General features: G+C 33.1%; 1 protein-coding gene and 1 pseudogene across 1 annotated transcript; both read right to left on the reverse strand.

Moving 5' to 3' along the window:
• Positions 1-250: 250 nt before the first annotated feature.
• On the reverse strand, positions 251-9,821 carry LOC148606062 (BTB/POZ domain-containing protein 6-like; annotated as a pseudogene).
• Positions 9,822-14,700: 4,879 nt separating this feature from the next.
• Positions 14,701-19,577, reverse strand: LOC148606063 (heat shock 70 kDa protein 12B-like). Its single transcript, XM_088544896.1, has 5 exons — positions 19,251-19,577; positions 18,534-18,843; positions 17,284-17,502; positions 16,840-16,999; positions 14,701-15,999 (listed from the first exon to the last, which is right to left on the reverse strand). The coding sequence occupies exons 2-5, from the start codon at positions 18,837-18,839 to the stop codon at positions 14,825-14,827; spliced, it is 1,860 nt and encodes a 619-aa protein (XP_088401022.1). The 5' UTR covers positions 18,840-18,843; positions 19,251-19,577; the 3' UTR covers positions 14,701-14,824.
• Positions 19,578-22,276: the final 2,699 nt, after the last annotated feature.

Below are 22,276 nucleotides of genomic sequence, written 5' to 3' on the forward strand. Positions count from 1 at the left end.
TTTCATTGATTCCAAAATCCACTTCTCTCACACGGCCATAAGTTTTTTTTTATTTATTGAACAAATTTAATGAAACTTAGTTATATAATGCGTATCACGTAGACCTCGGAATCCAAGCTAAAATTCTGACAAAAAGTCGCCATTTTCGAAAAAATCTAGGGCATTGCCTTATCTCAACAACATGAATAGCTACAAATTTAAAATATGAAGTTTGTCAAAGAAGTTGAATAGCATAACAATACAATAATAAAATTGGGAACTTAAACAGTTGCCGGGGGCGACATTCGCTATTGCTCGCAATGGCAATTCTAGATATTATTATTATTATGCTTCTTCTTCTGCACGTAAAGATGTCCTGGCGATTTCCCGCAGACCGTTTATTCAATTTATACTAATCATGGCTCAAAAATCAGGCACACTCAGGAAATGTGCAAGCAATTTCCGGAATTTCAAAATGGCTGCCGATTTAAAATTGGCCGCCAAAACAAAACCCGGAAAAATGAAAAAAAAAAAATCTATAAAATTAGTGAAGCTCATTTATTGTATGAAAGTAACTCAGAAAGCTGTTCTTGACTTGCTGACATCATAAGTGTAAACATTTTTGTCTAGAATACCGCCATTTCTTTCATCAAAATGGCGCCAAAATCGACAAAATTCAACATTGTTCAATTTCAAAGAACAATTTATATCTAGGGTAAACATGACATTCTAAATTCAATGTCAGCTTTAGATTTTTTCTAAAAGCCGCTTTTTTCAAAATGGCCGCCAGAATCGGCGCACAATTTAAACTCTGTTGGATTTTGATGAAAAGTGTTATCTAAGGCAATGATTGCTTTCTAAATTCAATGGCGGCTTTAGAATTTGACAAACACAGTATCACTTGTTATTGTTATCATTATTATTATGGTTGGTGTTGTTGTACCTGTTTTAAACGACGATATTAGCAGATGTTACATATTTTTGCAAAAAAAAAAAAAAATAAATAAAAAGATATCTCACAATCTAAAGATCATATATTTTCAGTTCAGCTTTTTACAAGAACGAAGTATAGTCATTTTATGATAGAAAAGACCAAGATATTTGGTATAGGTTACTACTTTTACCAAACGCAATTCATTCCCGGCTTTTTTTACTTAATGAAAGATAAAAAAAACCTGGAAATAAATAGGTATTATCTGGCATAGATCATGCCAAAAAAACAAAAAAAACAAAACAAATGAAATTTAAATGTATTTAGCGTAACCAAATCTTTAAATTTTTATCACATGACTACACATGCTACACTTTGTGGTAAAAAGAACTAGATGCTGGAACTAATTTTTTTCAGTTATGATTTATCGTGAGATATAAGTAATGACAAAATACACGCATTTTTTTATTTATTTATCATTATTATTTTTATTTATTTATTTATTTTATAGCTTTCACATATCAGAATACATAATATCAATTATAGCAAAACTCAATTATCAAGTCATAGAATCCCATATATATTAGCAACAAGACATAAGGTATATATGCTTAAACAGGGCCAAATCTTGTATGTCCTTAGGAACATGTCTGACAAATTCTTTAGAAATGATCTCATTTTCAAATTCGGAATAGTAAGTCACAGATATGTTCGAAAAAGTTGTCTTGTTTCACTGGTTGTCTCATTGTGAACTCTTTCAATTTTTCAAAGAACAAACGATAATTCCGGGTATTTGTCCAGCCAGTACATTAGTTGTATTTGGTAATTGTCTAGACGAGTTAAAAAACTGAACTGTTGTCTCATTTCTACTTATATGTGATTGGAAATATATACCACAAAAAGCCTTTGGACCTTTTGTTTTCAGCTCAGTTGTGTATCTTGTATATCGTCTTATTTTGATCGCGTATATTTGCTGTCCCTCTATATTTGCATGGTTTTTACTTGACTTTTGCAATAAACTTGAGTTTTCATAAATAGCTAAATCTACTTGCTATTTGACATCTTCCTCTTGTGCACCAAAATGCATGACACCACAAAGGAAAGCGTCACAACTTGTTTCAAAGTCAATTTTTGTAACCAACCCTTAACGCTTAAACTCCTGTCCAACAAAACGGTATAAAGTAGAAAATAACTCGCACTTCTTTCATGGAATGACTGGCAAAAACCTCCTCGTGGGTAATTAAATCTATGCGGGATATTTCCCGTGTAAAGTATTCTCGATTAATTATTGGAAATCATATTTTAAACAAGATTTGACCCAGTATTTCCCTGCAATTAATACCATATTCTTCTTTCCATGCATTCTTACACCGATACTGTGCCTATTTCAAAACAGATTTGCATATGTCTACCTCAGAGAGACATAAGTAATCTGAACCAACAGTATCAGAAACTGTGTCATCTGAGAGTTGAAGAAAAATGTCTAAGGACAACATTCTCCAGCATTTATAAGAATGAATTCGACACTTTTCTTTTCTTTTTTAAATCTTCCAGATGATAATTTGCGATATTTGGTAAACTAGACATACATACTTTGGTTCCATAATCCACCAGAGACACTGGATACATTTTGTTCTTAGGCGCAGTATCATGTATTTCTTAGAGATATACATAATCCGGCGTATATTTTTTCAACCCAACGGATATTTCATCAGTATAAAGAAACCTGTAAAGAAATAATATGGTAATTTGGTGTATTTAAATATTTCCCTGCTTGTTACTCTGGGTGTTTTAGTTATCCTGTATAGGGTAATTAGGTACACGTGTACAGGTGAGTGGTTATGTCCTTCAAACGAATTTTATTTTCACACATAGTATGGGTAAAAATATTATACTAGTTAGATTGTCATCGGAGTAATACCTGCAAACCAATCTGAACGACCCAATTAAAACATGAAGTGATACAATATTTGCAAGTAGACCAAAAGCGCTATGACCAGCTCACATATGTTTTCGGTTTCATTAAGTCTGACCTATTCCTAAACAAAAACAGTTTATTATTATACCAAAATTGTATCACGAAAAATACAATTATATAATTTTAAGCAATAATTTAAGCATATTTCAAACCGAATAGTCGAGGACCATCTCTTGGCGGTGTTGTACAAAACCGGAATAACTGGTAGAGTTGTATTATTGGTACAACGTGGTACCCCACTTGACGCGTTAACGAGAGAAACAATGAACCATTAAATATTTTGAGAAGAATCTTTCATTGTTTAATTTGTCTTATAAAAGCAAATACTGATCATCAAAAATTTTAGGGTCAAATTACAATAATTGAAATATGCTAACTATCGCAGTTTGAACTACAATTTCAGCAACCAACAAAAAAACAAATTGACCGATAAAGGTGACGTTACCGTTCGGGATATTGATGTTAATTGTCTAAAGTAAGGACAATAAATAACAAAAAAAAAACAAGGCTTTTGTAACGTCTCTAGCCGAACCACAATTTTATTTCAATTTTTGTGCATGAACTACCAGCAGCAATTACTTAAAACGAGTACAAATTTATAACCACATACACAGCAAAAACAAAACAAGACAGTTTTACTTATTAAAGGTCTTCGACATTTTGTTGTAAATATCAACTTCATTACGTTTGATATTAGACTCGTCATGCAAGTTCCGCGATGTATTCTTTTTTTTTTTATCATAATGCAGTTATGTTCTTTGTTGTGTATGTCTGTTTTCCATGTCTGGTCTTTGTCCCTGTATTACATTCTTTTGATTACCGACATAACATTGGTTCCCTTGATTACTCTTTGATTATATAACATCAGAGTGCAACCGATATATCTAATACATTACGAGGTGTGACAATTATTAATATTATTCGACGTAAGTTAATGTTTGAAACCTTTTCTTATTCCCCACTTTATAACTTGTTTAAAAGTATCGATATCAATATCTGGAACAATTACGTCATCTTTTGCTGCCAATTTTCTTGCAAACATATCATAAAAAACACTTCACTACAACTCATTAGAATACACTTGTGAGCTTTTACCGCCGCTTAGATCCAACACGAAATGTAACATCACACATGAGCTCGTTGTCCAACATGAACCCCATGCGTTCCACCAGTGACCGTTCTTCCAGCCAGGCAGGTTGAGTCATAATTATAAAGTATTTGTTTGAATTGTTGTTCTTTGTTACACATCGATGTGAATTATGACTCATACATTTTTAGGATACATATTTTACGGACGTTATCACCAATCGAATAAAAGATACTTTATCGATAACACTGACAGGTAAACAAAGAGACAAAAGAAAACTTCAAGGACAAAGTTTATGAATTCAAAACAAATAATTTATGGAACAAAATAAAGGGCGATAAATATTTGATTGATTTTTTCATAAAGATTCAAGGTTTTATTAATCTTAAAGTTGTTTGGTGACCCGCTGACTAGTTGATTCATTCGCATAGATTTTATCTCCCTTTTTTGAGTCTTACAAATCAGAAGTTGTACAAATGGATTAACTTACTATCAAAGTACATTTATATATACAGAAGTTTACCCGACTAATATACAAATGTATAAAATGAAATAAAGGATTCATATTATTGAATGAAACACTATACGTATTATCATAAAACACCAGAAAACCAGCAGTTTAATCGAAGTTTGGTATGAAAAATCAACCAACCCTTTTGTTCCAAAAGAGATAATCTTTGAAATGTTTGGGCAGTTTTTTTTTTTCATAATAAGAATTTAGAGATGATGATTGGAATTGCTTGTTTTCTGTGAATGTTCAAAATTTGGATTAAATTTGGGTAATCTCTCTTTGAATATAGATTTTTCATATTCCCGACCTTGACTTCATTTCTTTCGAAATTGATGCAAAGGGAAGTAACTCCCCAATACGACAGACTGGTTTACTTTCGGTTTCATTAAGTCTGACCTATTCCTAAACAAAAACAGTTTATTATTATACCAAAATTGTATCACGAAAAATACAATTATATAATTTTAAGCAATAATTTAAGCATATTTCAAACCGAATAGTCGAGGACCATCTCTTGGCGGTGTTGTACAAAACCGGAATAACTGGTAGAGTTGTATTATTGGTACAACGTGGTACCCCACTTGACGCGTTAACGAGAGAAACAATGAACCATTAAATATTTTGAGAAGAATCTTTCATTGTTTAATTTGTCTTATAAAAGCAAATACTGATCATCAAAAATTTTAGGGTCAAATTACAATAATTGAAATATGCTAACTATCGCAGTTTGAACTACAATTTCAGCAACCAACAAAAAAACAAATTGACCGATAAAGGTGACGTTACCGTTCGGGATATTGATGTTAATTGTCTAAAGTAAGGACAATAAATAACAAAAAAAAAACAAGGCTTTTGTAACGTCTCTAGCCGAACCACAATTTTATTTCAATTTTTGTGCATGAACTACCAGCAGCAATTACTTAAAACGAGTACAAATTTATAACCACATACACAGCAAAAACAAAACAAGACAGTTTTACTTATTAAAGGTCTTCGACATTTTGTTGTAAATATCAACTTCATTACGTTTGATATTAGACTCGTCATGCAAGTTCCGCGATGTATTCTTTTTTTTTTTATCATAATGCAGTTATGTTCTTTGTTGTGTATGTCTGTTTTCCATGTCTGGTCTTTGTCCCTGTATTACATTCTTTTGATTACCGACATAACATTGGTTCCCTTGATTACTCTTTGATTATATAACATCAGAGTGCAACCGATATATCTAATACATTACGAGGTGTGACAATTATTAATATTATTCGACGTAAGTTAATGTTTGAAACCTTTTCTTATTCCCCACTTTATAACTTGTTTAAAAGTATCGATATCAATATCTGGAACAATTACGTCATCTTTTGCTGCCAATTTTCTTGCAAACATATCATAAAAAACACTTCACTACAACTCATTAGAATACACTTGTGAGCTTTTACCGCCGCTTAGATCCAACACGAAATGTAACATCACACATGAGCTCGTTGTCCAACATGAACCCCATGCGTTCCACCAGTGACCGTTCTTCCAGCCAGGCAGGTTGAGTCATAATTATAAAGTATTTGTTTGAATTGTTGTTCTTTGTTACACATCGATGTGAATTATGACTCATACATTTTTAGGATACATATTTTACGGACGTTATCACCAATCGAATAAAAGATACTTTATCGATAACACTGACAGGTAAACAAAGAGACAAAAGAAAACTTCAAGGACAAAGTTTATGAATTCAAAACAAATAATTTATGGAACAAAATAAAGGGCGATAAATATTTGATTGATTTTTTCATAAAGATTCAAGGTTTTATTAATCTTAAAGTTGTTTGGTGACCCGCTGACTAGTTGATTCATTCGCATAGATTTTATCTCCCTTTTTTGAGTCTTACAAATCAGAAGTTGTACAAATGGATTAACTTACTATCAAAGTACATTTATATATACAGAAGTTTACCCGACTAATATACAAATGTATAAAATGAAATAAAGGATTCATATTATTGAATGAAACACTATACGTATTATCATAAAACACCAGAAAACCAGCAGTTTAATCGAAGTTTGGTATGAAAAATCAACCAACCCTTTTGTTCCAAAAGAGATAATCTTTGAAATGTTTGGGCAGTTTTTTTTTTTCATAATAAGAATTTAGAGATGATGATTGGAATTGCTTGTTTTCTGTGAATGTTCAAAATTTGGATTAAATTTGGGTAATCTCTCTTTGAATATAGATTTTTCATATTCCCGACCTTGACTTCATTTCTTTCGAAATTGATGCAAAGGGAAGTAACTCCCCAATACGACAGACTGGTTTACTTTCGGTTTCATTAAGTCTGACCTATTCCTAAACAAAAACAGTTTATTATTATACCAAAATTGTATCACGAAAAATACAATTATATAATTTTAAGCAATAATTTAAGCATATTTCAAACCGAATAGTCGAGGACCATCTCTTGGCGGTGTTGTACAAAACCGGAATAACTGGTAGAGTTGTATTATTGGTACAACGTGGTACCCCACTTGACGCGTTAACGAGAGAAACAATGAACCATTAAATATTTTGAGAAGAATCTTTCATTGTTTAATTTGTCTTATAAAAGCAAATACTGATCATCAAAAATTTTAGGGTCAAATTACAATAATTGAAATATGCTAACTATCGCAGTTTGAACTACAATTTCAGCAACCAACAAAAAAACAAATTGACCGATAAAGGTGACGTTACCGTTCGGGATATTGATGTTAATTGTCTAAAGTAAGGACAATAAATAACAAAAAAAAAACAAGGCTTTTGTAACGTCTCTAGCCGAACCACAATTTTATTTCAATTTTTGTGCATGAACTACCAGCAGCAATTACTTAAAACGAGTACAAATTTATAACCACATACACAGCAAAAACAAAACAAGACAGTTTTACTTATTAAAGGTCTTCGACATTTTGTTGTAAATATCAACTTCATTACGTTTGATATTAGACTCGTCATGCAAGTTCCGCGATGTATTCTTTTTTTTTTTATCATAATGCAGTTATGTTCTTTGTTGTGTATGTCTGTTTTCCATGTCTGGTCTTTGTCCCTGTATTACATTCTTTTGATTACCGACATAACATTGGTTCCCTTGATTACTCTTTGATTATATAACATCAGAGTGCAACCGATATATCTAATACATTACGAGGTGTGACAATTATTAATATTATTCGACGTAAGTTAATGTTTGAAACCTTTTCTTATTCCCCACTTTATAACTTGTTTAAAAGTATCGATATCAATATCTGGAACAATTACGTCATCTTTTGCTGCCAATTTTCTTGCAAACATATCATAAAAAACACTTCACTACAACTCATTAGAATACACTTGTGAGCTTTTACCGCCGCTTAGATCCAACACGAAATGTAACATCACACATGAGCTCGTTGTCCAACATGAACCCCATGCGTTCCACCAGTGACCGTTCTTCCAGCCAGGCAGGTTGAGTCATAATTATAAAGTATTTGTTTGAATTGTTGTTCTTTGTTACACATCGATGTGAATTATGACTCATACATTTTTAGGATACATATTTTACGGACGTTATCACCAATCGAATAAAAGATACTTTATCGATAACACTGACAGGTAAACAAAGAGACAAAAGAAAACTTCAAGGACAAAGTTTATGAATTCAAAACAAATAATTTATGGAACAAAATAAAGGGCGATAAATATTTGATTGATTTTTTCATAAAGATTCAAGGTTTTATTAATCTTAAAGTTGTTTGGTGACCCGCTGACTAGTTGATTCATTCGCATAGATTTTATCTCCCTTTTTTGAGTCTTACAAATCAGAAGTTGTACAAATGGATTAACTTACTATCAAAGTACATTTATATATACAGAAGTTTACCCGACTAATATACAAATGTATAAAATGAAATAAAGGATTCATATTATTGAATGAAACACTATACGTATTATCATAAAACACCAGAAAACCAGCAGTTTAATCGAAGTTTGGTATGAAAAATCAACCAACCCTTTTGTTCCAAAAGAGATAATCTTTGAAATGTTTGGGCAGTTTTTTTTTTCATAATAAGAATTTAGAGATGATGATTGGAATTGCTTGTTTTCTGTGAATGTTCAAAATTTGGATTAAATTTGGGTAATCTCTCTTTGAATATAGATTTTTCATATTCCCGACCTTGACTTCATTTCTTTCGAAATTGATGCAAAGGGAAGTAACTCCCCAATACGACAGACTGGTTTACTTTCCAATTGGAGCAATGGACAAAAGAAGTCCATTCAACTATTTGGCTTTTTGTACCTGCGGTAAGTATTTTATTTAGTTTTTTATTAGGCTAACATTGTTTTGTTTTGTTTTGTTTTGTTTTGTCTTTTCCTGTTTTGTTCTTTTTATTTTCATTTTGTAGTTTTGTCGGTTGTTTGTCAATATACAAAAAAGAATCGAACAAAACAACATTACTAAAATGTTCATATAGATGAATGACTAGTAAGTGGTAAACTGAATAATACTGAATGTAGAGCTGCTCGTGGGCAGTTCAAATACATCTCGTTGAATGTCGAGTCCGCTGAAAGCGGAAGGAGGTAATTTCTCTGACAAATAGGATAATAGGGTAAACAAATTTTGATTGCCACTGATAATAGAGAGAGATTGATAGTGTCGTGCAATTTAGCATCCTGTGTCGGACCACGAAGATTCCTACTCCCAGTAGGGTTCTTTATCGAGCGAAGAACGTGACATCTTTCCCAAAACATTGCACCACTATGGTTTGCGAAAAGAATTTCCGCATTATGGCCAAATGACCCCAGCATGTAACATGTAAGGGTTACTCCATGTACACCTGGGGCACACAACCAAGTTGCTCTTTGGGTAGAGCATCCTGGCCCCCGGTCAGCGTTCTGAACAGTATTTAGTCGCCTTTTACGACAAGCATAGCGCTGCTGCCGGTCGATTGTTTTGACAACAGGACTTGCACAGGAACATAATTTGTTTAAAGAAAGACAGACAAAACCCTTTTTAGCTTATTGTTCAATAGATTTAATCTTTGCACTTTTCAAAGAATGAACATTTCTTACAGGCTTCACAATTAAAAGAAAGTAGAACGCATCATAGAGTATTTGAGTAGTTCAAGAAGTTAAAAATGACGAAACTGATGATACAATCTGATTCTTTTTATCTTGAATTGAATATTTATTTTTTTCTCTATTTATTAAAAAGAGTAGTCAAGGGAACCAATATTCCAGCGGAAATTGAAAGAATGTAATCCAGGGACAAAACCAGACATGGAAAACAGACATACACAACAAAGAACATAAAGTAAATTAAATCATACATACAAAGTAAAAAAGGCAATGACTCCACTAAACAACTGGGAGCATGGACCAGGTGCACCGGTAGGATAAGCGTCCTCTGCTTTTCTGGAAATACCCGCCGAGCTGCTAATAAAAAAAGAAGTCCGTTGTAGACGAAAGAGGAAAGGAAAACTATGATACGTTGAACGATTCAGTTTTCACGAGTTCATGATGAAGACCATAAAACTTCTGTAGTGATGACTTCAATCTTGTAGCAACATAACCCTGTTCCAAAAGCCTATTTGTTATAATTCTAGAGCAATACAAAAAGTATGCATAGGTTTGGCAAAATCACATTAAAATATAGAGCTATTAAGAAAGAGTAATCAAGGGAACCAAGGTTATAGCGGTAATCAAAGGAATGTAATCCAAGGACAAAGACCAGACATAGTCTTTGTCCTTGGAAGAAACTCATTGAAAAATTATTCACCACCTATAAGCTGAACAAAAAAAACACCGAGGACAATTTAGTATTATCAAGCCACCGAGACATTTAAGAATAGTTACAACTATTAGGAAAACAAATCATTGACAAAACTGTTATCAAATATAAAGACCAGCGTAGGCCACTTAGTTTAAGTAATAAGTACGTAAAAAAGGCGAAGTATTGAGGATGTCACCCGTAAAATGACAAATAAAAAGAATTAAATACACAACTTTGAACACTATTACAAAATATAAAGACATATGCCACCCTTCAAACCACCGGGGACCACTTAGTATAAGTAATAAGAATGTAAAAAAGATAAACGAATGAGGAAGTCAGCCGAAAAATGATGACTAATAGATAAATATGGAACTATTCAAACTATTATTATCAAGATATATGCAGCCCATCAACCACTGAGGACCACTAAATATTAGTGATAAGTATGTAAAAAATACAAAATATTGAGGAAGTAAGCCAACGAGTAAAATATGATAAACAAATACTTTAAACTTACCACCGAACATGTATCTATAATAAAAAGTTTTATAAGTAGATAAGATTGAAATAGAAATATTTAGAAGACATCAAGGTTTCTGCATTATCCAACAAACAATGCAATAACAACAGATTTGGTAAAGTTGCTTCATTTTTTATACTGCTATCTCCCTAATTGCACAAGTAAACCATATTGACTGTTTATTCATAAGGCTTTAATACGGCAATGTCATATTATCACTTTAAGCCAGGCCCACTGCTTAAATGTTAACATGCCCGACCGAAATCGATTGTGATTCAATACACCATGTGACACACTTAATAAAACCAACCAAGCGTTAAAGCGAGGACGCGATATGACAATGTTTTGAGTCTAAAACAAAATACTGTTAATACTTGTTAAAATTTATAACCAAAATACATATCTTTGTTGCAAAATGAGTCAGGTATTTGTAAATCTGTAAAACAATCTCTGGAATTCTAATCGATCGCGAATAGATTAACAGTTACACTTGTCTATGTCATCTTTATTTTTACGCCCTTACCGGAGGCGCCACACAGCGACCACATTATATAATTCAAATTGAGAATAACATTCACCGTTCATGAATATATTATTTTGATTCAGTATAAACACAATAATAATCTCTTGACTTTGTCTTCACAAAATGATTCGGCACGAAACGGAGTACCTGCTCGGTGGAGCCTCGCAGTTACCCGTTACTTCGCCTCATCTTTTAATTCTTATGTTAGAACTGTCAAATTTGCGATGCAAATTTTGGTTGTTCCCTCCGCGGGACTCGAACTCGTACCGCTGTGACATCTATGGCAACACCGCCTGCCCGCGGAGGGAACGACCAAAATTTGCATCGCAAATTTGACAGTTCTAACATCGTTGGGAATTTTTCACACCTTTCTATAAGTTTACGTTATCTTCCCTGTATCAATTTCATCCGATGGAGCAGTGTAGCGAATAGAGTCGTCACATTCTGGGACGTTGCGTTGTATAATATTGATTTTTTGTGACATGCATCATTAATTTGATCCTCTATCCTACATAATGACACCTAGATGAACTGTCCCGTACTACCATACATCGTGTACTAGTTACAGCCCTAGAATAATCCTACGAGGAAGAATGACCCGAACAGCGAAATCTATATTTTAATATAGCCTAGCTGGCCGAGTGGTCTAGGGCACTGGACTTAGTGTGGGTGGTGTTGCCATAGATGTCACAGCGAGTCTCGAGGAGGGAACGACCAAAAGTTTGCATCGCAAATTTGACAGTTCTAACGTCGTTGGGAATATTTCAGACCCTTATATATATAACCGAAAACTTACGACCAACTGCCTTATGAAACAGCTGAAAACTAATGTTCGAAAAATGTATCCAGTTGTGCTTATGCTGGTTTGTTCAGCTTTTGCATATTTTCTTTTCATGGGTCTGGGTTTTTTATATGATTTTTATATGAAAATAAAAGAATTAACTTTTCGTTATGTCTATTTTGATTCCTCTTATGATGATCTTTCAGCAAAGGCCAAGATGCCGACTTTACTTGTAAGCTGTATCAGAGTAATTGCATTGGAAAATGTTAAAATATCATATGATAGGGCAAAATTATCTTTATGATATATCACCCAGTCACCACCAATCTGTTCTTTACAGATAAAAAAATCAGGACTACAAATATTAAATAGACAACCAGTGAAACAACTAGAGGATATCTTGACTCTTTTCTCTGTGAATCTTTATCTAAGGAAGATAATTGATAAGTTACATCTCGAGATGAACATATGAACATGTTCATGGTATTGACAAAATCAAAAAAAATAAATATCAAACAAATAGCTAGGGTTAATCAGTGGACAAAACAGCAAAATAATAAAACACAGGACAGATCCTTACTAAGAACTTTTTTTGTTTTTGTTTTTTTTTGTTTTTGTTTTTTTTTTTTTTTTTGTTTTTTGTTGTTTTTTTTTTTGTGTGTGTGGGTGTTAAGTTATTGACGAAGTCAGCTTAAAAAAAAGAAATCTGGACAGGAATAATCGAAAACATAATGATGCATCATAACAGAAGGGCAATTCAAAGACAACAGAAGATACGGTTAAACAGGAAAATGCACACAAGGGCATTCCACACACTCAATGGTGTCACAAGAAAAAATACCATTTTATATGAATTCTGAAGATGATAACAAAGACATGACAGCACATACAACTTATTGCACAAATATGCACTTCGATCAAGTGGCACCTGTCACGTGTCAAGTAAGTAAAATCCCGTAGTGATAAAGTTTGAGGCAAGTCGTGGAGTCTGAATGGTGATTTATTCTCTCAACTGTGAAATAAAAACTCAATATCGGTCAAACAAATTATGGTAAAAAGCATAAAGTTTCTTTTTACTTCTAACTTTATACACATACCTAAATATCTTGACTTAATGTTTATTATTCATAAGTAAGTTTTACTAATCACACTTGTCGCTAATGCAGAGAACAAGCGTATAACTTCATTGATGATTATTAATACAGCTGTAGACTCAACAGTATTCCAATATTTAAAGTAAAAGGAAATACAACAACTTTTACCATACAAATCGTTCATAGTTCTATTGATACAGACAACGCTACATAGCTGAATCTGTAACATGTACTACTAAACATCTACAAAAATTATTTGTATGTGTGCTTACCTTAAATTGTGAATACTGTCTTGTATGACACCAAATACAAGGTTGTCCATTCCCTTTATAAAAGACAAATTGTCATTTTCCATAGGAAGGCGTTTGTTAAATTGCGGTTGTAACGTTATTCGTTCGGTTGAAGTCAATCACTTTAAAGCTTTTTATTGGAGTGCTACAAAATAAATAGAATTGTGTAAAAAGAATGCACACATCTTGATACGATCAAGTAAATCATCCTTCGTTTGGTCCATTCAAAACATCTTAAGTTCATGTAGAGCTCATCTAAATTTTGTAGGAGATATCATATCAAATGACATAACCAAACCGTCTGGAAAAAAAATGAAACAATCATTGCAAACATTGTTTGTTTTTTTTTTTTATTTTCGTTAACACTTAGTGTATAAAAGAAACTGATACTGTAAAATATTTTCAATAGGTTAATTAAAGGTTTTATGTTAATAAAACGCACAGATGTTGTTCCAGTATTAATATGTTTATACCCTCTTTCCTCCCTCATTATAAAAAAAAGCAATCACAGTAAAACACATTTTCTACAAAAGCATGTTAAGGTCGCAATGGCAATTAAGTAATTCGCAATTAAAAACGGGCGTGGAAAACTGAGAGTAAAACCATGTGAATAATAGAATATAAGACACAAAAGAAGAGAAGGTGCTAACAATATCTGGACGAATGAACGAGGCGCATTGAATATTGAATGCATTGTACTTCCTTAGCTAGTGCGTTACATGAAAAGTTTAAAAAATAACTAATTGGTTACTAACAGTTAATATTGAATTAACTTGATTTTGGTTTTATCTTTTTACCGATCAAGAGGTATAACTCTGGCAAAAACAGTTTGTACGTTTCATATTTATGCCAGAACTCGTATTACGGTGTATCCATCTGCACCATGAAAACTGATTTGTTCAACGTGTCATAGTTTTCCTTTCCTCGTTTAATCTACCCCGGACTTGACTTTTTATGAGCAACTCGGCGGGTGTTTCTAGAAAAGCAGAGGACGCTCACCCTACCGATGCACTTGGTCCATGCTCCCTGTTTTTTTGGGGTTTTTTTTTGTTGCTTTGTGTTCTTTGTTGTGTATGTCTGTTTTTCCCTGACTCTTCCATCCTTACTTCTTAATACAACTGCTACTAGAATTTTTATTGTGAAATTTTGTATGCAATGAAATAATTGTGGTATTTAATTGTGTAGAGATATTGTTAAGAACTAGTTTGTGTAAAACAAAAACCTGGAATAAAATAAAATGATTAACATAAAACATAGATATAAATTGAAAACTCCATGAAACCATTGAACGAATTTAAACAAACAAACAAGCCCAATTGGTCCTTTTGTTCTACTATTTTCCATGGGTCAGTTGGGCAAAGGTTCGAAATCTGAGTCCACTTCGAAAGTATCGTACGGATCAAATAAACGCTTCGTGACTTTTTGGCCTAATTTCGCAGGCAGGAATTCAAAACGAATGCTTGTTTTCTCCCCCGTGTCTGTATTAATAAATGTTCCTATCATTTCAGTTCCTGCTATTTCTAGTTCGACCTTTCCTTCAACGCTTTGAGGCCAAAGACCGGCTTCGGGGACCGGGACAATTATTGTAGCATGCTGACGACAACCTTCATCGGTGATGTAGAATGGGTCTTTCAATGTACTGACATGAAATTCAATATTAATTGGTTGATACCGTTTGTGCTGAGATTCCGGCATGAAGTACGTACTGCAAACGTCAATTGATCGTTTATCACCTACTTTTACTTCTTCTTCATCTATGTAAAGAATGTCAAAAATGCCTGAACAACTAAGTTGACCATCTAACATACACATTTTGTCCTTTGAATGGCGTAACTCATCAAATGGTACACACACTGCAACGCCAAAAGTGAAAGGACATATTCTAGACGTAACAATCTTCGGATTGTGTCCGTACACAACTGCCCCTTTAAGAACAGATAGCGCTCCATCAATTGGAATATAGACTTCAATGTCTGTTCCACTGAACTCGGTTAGAATTGCATTTTGAATTACCTCCGATTCTGACAGTCCACCAACCATCATGATAGCAGAGACATCTTTGGACTTTTCATGTGTCAATATTTGTTTCATTTCCGACACAATTTTTCCGATCTGGACACGGAACAAGTCAACAAACAGTTCTCTCTTTAAAACTAACTTGTCGCGTTTCATAGATATGGTTTCCTTGTATGCCGAATGACTTAGCATTTCATGAACAGTTTGGCCGGTCGATTCGGCGATAAATTCGGGAAAGGTGTAGGGAAGAGTTATACGGATGCTACTCTCGTCAGCAAATTTAAACAGCTTCTTCTTTTGTTCAAAATTTTGGATCAATTCTAAGAAACCTCGATTGTGACATTTCCGATATTGTGTGAGAACAACAGGGCCAACTATCTTTGAGACCATATTTAAGAACGTGTTATTCGTGTATTCGCCTCCCCATGGTCCTCCAAGAACTTTGTGAATGATTTTAAGTTCGCCATTTTCTTCAACCTCTTGTGTAGAAATATCAATTGTTCCACCTAAAATGATAACAAGTTAAATAAAATTTAGGAATAGTTCTATAAGTTTAAAAAAAACATTCTCCGTCCATGGATTTTAAGATACGAGTAAACAGTATAATATAAGAGAAGAAAAATAAAATGTCAACAGTAAGGTATATGATATTTAAATCGATTGCACGAAAATTAGAATAGCCGAGAAAACTCGGTTAAAACAAATGACACTTAATTAACATTACCGAAAGAAAACATTCATGGTGCAACTTGTAGTAATCCCTCTTGATTTAGTTTATTGTGATACCTTTTTTCTGTTACATTATTAGATACTTAAACTTTTTTCAATGCACTTGTATGATAATCAAACTCAGTACCGGAGGTCGGTGCTGATTTTTGCAACATCTAAAACCAGCTTCACTAGCACAAATAATTTTATACCAAGCACAGCAGATATCAACATTAAACTTTGATTTGTGTTACTATATATAAACTCAATGCTGATATACAGACTTTTTTTTTCAGAAAAAATGGAAAAGAGTAATCAACAGAACCAAGATTGGAGCGAAAATCAAAACAAAATACACTCAGGCAAAAGGACAAGAGAGGGAAAATAAAAAATAAAGAAAATAACACGTACAAAAGTAAATGAACAACTCGAACAAGCACTAAAACTGGGAGTATGGAACAGGTGCACCGTTAGGGTAATCGTCTCTGGTTTTAAAGAAGACCTTTTGCTCATATAAAGTTCTGGTAAACAAACTTACAAGGAAGACTATGACAGAGTGACCCAATCTGTTCAAGTGATGCCTATGGATACACCATAACGATTCTTAAGTTATGAAATAATTTTCGGCTTATACTTACCTCCAGCATCAAGAACAATAAACTTGCGTCCCGGTTTAAAAGCTTGTAATTTCACGTTGTCGTTAGAACCCTTGATTTTTTGCACAGGAAGATGTTTGGCATGAATTGAGGCGGCTTCGGGTTCATAAACCATTGACAATTTTTCGTAAGATATTCCTGCCTAAAATAGTTAAGAAACATACTTTGCAAATCATTTACTCTAATAAACATTTCAATTCATGCAACGATTGAAGAGTTTTGGTAAGAACAACATTTAAAGCCGCATACATATGCACAAATATAATAACAGAGCTAAAAGCAGTAATGTACCAACCAGTTTCAATTTGATAGCGTATTTTCAAATTAGTATTATCCTATATTATCTAACCATGCATATATTAAAATTGTATCATTTTATGGTGTGCATCATTTCCAGTTATCTCAACTCTGCATTTCTTGTCATACCATTTCTGCTGCTTCTCTCATAAACTGTTTACAGGAATCGTTCCAGATCGCAGGAACAGTAATGACATAGTGTACCATGCCTTCAATATCACCAAGATCACGCTCTTTGATTTGATTTGTCAAAATATTCTTCATATTTTCAATAGCAGCCGAAAATACTTTCTTTGCTGACATTGCTTTGCCACATACATCAGATAAGTCAAAGTCATCTCTGACGTCCTAAGAATGTTAAAAACTATTAGCACAAGACTTAGAAAATAATCATTTATTCTATTATCTGAATTATTTTGGGCACTTTTATAGAGGACAGAAAACTTATGAAAATATTAAGGACAAGCCCAATGAGTTTTCTATTAGAGAACTATCATTGACGTTACGTACAAATCTTACACTATTAACACTTATCATAAAATGTGTGTGTTATGAAATACAAAACGATTTCTCCCCTTTAATACAATGGAAAGCTATTTAAGTTAAGTTTTTTGTAGGTTTTTCATAAGCGATAACTTCATGCAAGCCTTTTATAAAAAACAAATACATATGTACAGGCTTTTCATATCATATTAAATGTTTTTTTATTATATTACTCTCTATTGAATCTTGACTTCGTATGATTACTTGACATTCATCATGTTCATATAGCCTTAACCATTTACTTGATTGCCAATATATTGCTTCGTTTGCATAGACATTTGAAGCAAAATGCCAATTATCTAATAAGTCGGCCTATGAGTTCCAAAAATGAAGCTTCCAAAATTCTACGTGATTTTTTAAAAGTGGTTCATGGTGTAGAAAAACCCAACAAACAGACGATGCTTTTTCATTCACATATTGATAATCATTTCTTAACGACTAAATTAAAAAGTAAGACTGGCTATGGGATCAGTAACTGTTTCTAAAACACCTTCTGTCTGTTCGGGTATCGTACACACATAGTGTTTGATCGTGTAAAATTATCATATAACGAAACGTTAAGTTTCAATCTTCAAATTTGGCGCCAAAATCAAAATTATGCAACAACTTCCCTTTCGCATTATGTTTGCATCAATTATGTAACAGTGCATACTTACTGAATGTACTTATGCGTACAATTTAATCAAAATTGAATCTTAATTGCTCCCCAATGTCAACATGAAAAAAACGGAACAAATAAAATATTATTTTAATTGGATTGCATATGCCTACCCAGATTTTTTTAGATAGCATTGAAACAGGTGGTGTATCATATGATGGTAAGTAAAATATCTTACCACATCATTTTCAACGGCTGTATAAAGCTGCATTTTGAATCCCTTAAAAAAGAACCATTGTTCTTCTATCCCTTGTTCTACCGAGTCTTTGTATATTGTTTCAGCCTTGTTACCAAATGCTTCGAAGTTTCCATTGTGGTTAAAAAGAATTACGCAGGGAACTTTCATCATTTCACTGCTATCGGTCCATATTGAGGAATACATATCTAGGGGATCATTTTGATACTGATATGCATACGAAAAGGCACACCCTGCGCCAGAACTTCCGAAGTCAATTGCCACTACCATGAATTTGGGTTCCTCCATTCAGCTGTGACAGATATAATGAAAATCATTTGAACACGTATAAATTCTTCAATATTTCTCAAGATTATACTGCTATCAATAAGCAATTAATTTATCCACTAATAGATGTAAATCTATTTGTAAGTTTCTTGATTTAGATTTTTACCCTGATTTTGTATCTGCTATTTATTGAATCAGATAAGTTATAAAATAACGAAATGGTTGGTAGGGGCGAATCAATACGTTACTCTTTATTCTACAGTTTTGATAGCCCTTTAGACTTGATTTTATATAAACCTGAAAAAAGGGCAACAGTACAAACAATATCTGTAGAAATGTCTAGGCAGTATGTGTTTATGCTACGTTTTCCCTTACGAACATCACTTAAAAGTGTTACATTGGGTTACATTATTCTATTTATGACATCCTTACCTTTGGTTGCAATCGATGGAATTCTGCAATGCCTTTATTTGCTGAACACTATTGTTGGCAAGATTCTGACAAATGATTAAAAATTAATTACATGTTTGATGATTAAATCTAAGTCATGTTGGACGATTAAACCTTATTATTCGTGTAATAGAAATATTAGCTATTAATTGTTTAAAAGGTATAAATACGACTATAGATTTTATTCCTTTGTTATCGTTTAATTAACGTGCAGCTCGTCAACCATATTTTAGAATTATTATTCATGTTAAACTCCCATGGGGTCTTAATCAATTAATTGATCAGGTTTCATCTCATCCATAAGATTTTTTATTCAAACAAACTGACATTGTTAAATGTTTACGATATAAATATGCTTCCTCAAATATTTCTTCTTTTCAACTGAAATATATGAAAATATATAGGTATGAAGTTTCATTCGTTTAATTGATTCAATAATGCACATGCAGCGCAAATTCATATGTCATGGGAAAGTATATGTACGCGTCTACGATTAAAAGTTTATCCAATGTGGGGTTAATACAAATGTTGCATTCATAGAAAATATCTGAATCGGGAACGTGCACTAGGTTTATAATATATCTTTTCTTTTTAATCGAATTCAGAAATTCAATCGAATGTATTTTGTGTACGCATTTATTTCAACCAATTTTTTAGATACATTTTCTTACAACTGGCCTTTACTATACGTTAAAAATACCATTATTAGCACATGCTTTGTTTCATCTCCTGAAACGTGTAAAGTTCCCAATTTCACACATACGAAGCACACGGAACACGAAACATGAAACACGATCCCATGAAACACGAAACACAATCCCACGAAACACGCGCACGAAGCACACGATACACGATCTCACGAAACAGGCGCACGAAGCACACGATACACGAAACACGATACGCGATCCCACGTAAAACGCACACGAAGCACACGATACACGAAACCCACACGAAACACTTAGCACGAAGCACGATAAACGAAGTCCGCCGGAAATATTCTTCTCAGTAATTGATATATTTCGAAATCTAACTCGCAAACGAAACAAATAATAATTTATTATATGCAGTGTTCGTGTTTGTCGTATTTTGTTGATTGCTAACATCTTACATTTAATGTTACATAAATGTGCATTATGCTTTTATAAACACAATCGATATACACAATTTTCAAATGTGTATAAATGCTTTGATATAAAATCACGTTAATTTTCGTTATACATCGTACATTGCGAAAACATTGTCATTGGTCTGGAAGTATAAAAATGTTGAAAGTTCTTAAAATTGAAGAAAAATTCTAACAAAAATTAGTTGATATAGTTTTGTTTACCATACAATCATACTGCTTTGAATATGAAAAATATTTTGATGTGTAAAATGTCCATATTTGTTGAATTTGGATCAATATGATAAAAGCACTCTATTTCGAAACAATTTAGCTATTTTAGTGGAGTCCGAGTTGCTCATTTACTTTTGTTACTTTGTATGTATGATTTTAGTTACTTTATGTTCTTTGTTGTGTATGTCTGTTTTCCATGTCTGGTCTTTGTCCCTGGATTACATTCTTTTGATTACCGCTATAATCTTGGTTCCCTAGATAATGCATTTCAATCTCATTTTTTCTATAAAATAATAATATTGCATTGTTGGTATACAAAATGTCCAATTATTTATACATGGTACATAGCAAAAGAATCTACACTGGCCTCTGAGTATGAGTATGCCACGTAATTGCTCTAAATATGAAAAGAAAGTAATTTGTATGTGACAAATGTCCAATTTTTGGATCATTGTGAATACATTTTTCTTGGTTCAAGGAAATATCCACTTCATTATACATGCTTATATTGCAAAAGCATTTTCACTAGTCTGAGAGTATGAAAATATTAAAATTTCATAAATTGGGGTAAAATATACTCTACTTTTATCTTAAACGACAAGTAAAAAGCTTTAGTTCGGGAAACTTTACCCCGACCATTTTGGAAGGCCTTTCAAATTTTGGCAGTATTTCATTACCAGCTGATATGTACAAATGATGTTTGAAACCAATTATTCTCTGATTTTTTTTTACAATGCAAAAGGAACACTATTTTTGGCATAGAAAACGAATTTACAACGGTATTCCGTAAAGTTGATCTACCATGGGAGCTCTTTTATCATCCAATCAGAATACAGAACAATTGCACGAAGAACGTTGGACGATACACGAAGAACGAAGCACGAAGTGCGCACATGAAACGCACACGCAAACGAATCCCACTCTGCACGTTACACGAACCCATGAAACACGCACACGAGGTACGCTTAAAAGGAAATGCTACACGTCTTAGAAGGTGTATTTTTTTATTTTTTCACAACACCTGTTTCATTCTTTCTGCGTGATTGGAATGATTATTTTCTGATTATTTTTTTTTCTAAATTTTTTTCTTCATGAAAAAAAGACCTTACATTAGTTTCACTGAAATTAAAGAATTTAAACCAAAACGTTTCGCGCTGTCGAAATATCACAAACCACAGTATCATGCAACTATCAACACAGGTGCATAGATGTATGGCACTGACCACCAGTGCTTTTTATTATTATTATTATTTTTTTTTTTTTTATTTACTATCTAACTATTAAATTAAAGATAAGTAATTTTAAAGCTGTTACAAATTAGTTCAGCTGACAAGACATGTTTACATCATATGAAAGAGTAATCAAGGGATCCAAAGTTATAGCGGTAATCAAAAGAATGTAATCCAGGGACAAAAACCAGACATGAAAAACAGACATACATAACAAAGCACATAAAATAACTAAAATCATACATACAAAGTAAATGAGCAATTCGGACTCCACTAAAAACTGGGAGCATGGACCAGGTGCACCGGTAGGGTAAGCGTCCTCTGTTTTTTCTAGAAACACCCGCTGAGTTGCTCATAAAAAGTCCGGGGTAGACAAATGAGGACGGGAAACTATGACCCGTTGAATAAATCAGTTTTCATGGTGAAGATGGATACATCATAAA

This window comes from Perna viridis, chromosome 9 (genome assembly GCF_037379345.1).
Source record: "Perna viridis isolate PV_CMFRI_1.1 ecotype Kerala chromosome 9, ASM3737934v1, whole genome shotgun sequence".
NCBI classification, from domain to species: domain Eukaryota; kingdom Metazoa; phylum Mollusca; class Bivalvia; order Mytilida; family Mytilidae; genus Perna; species Perna viridis.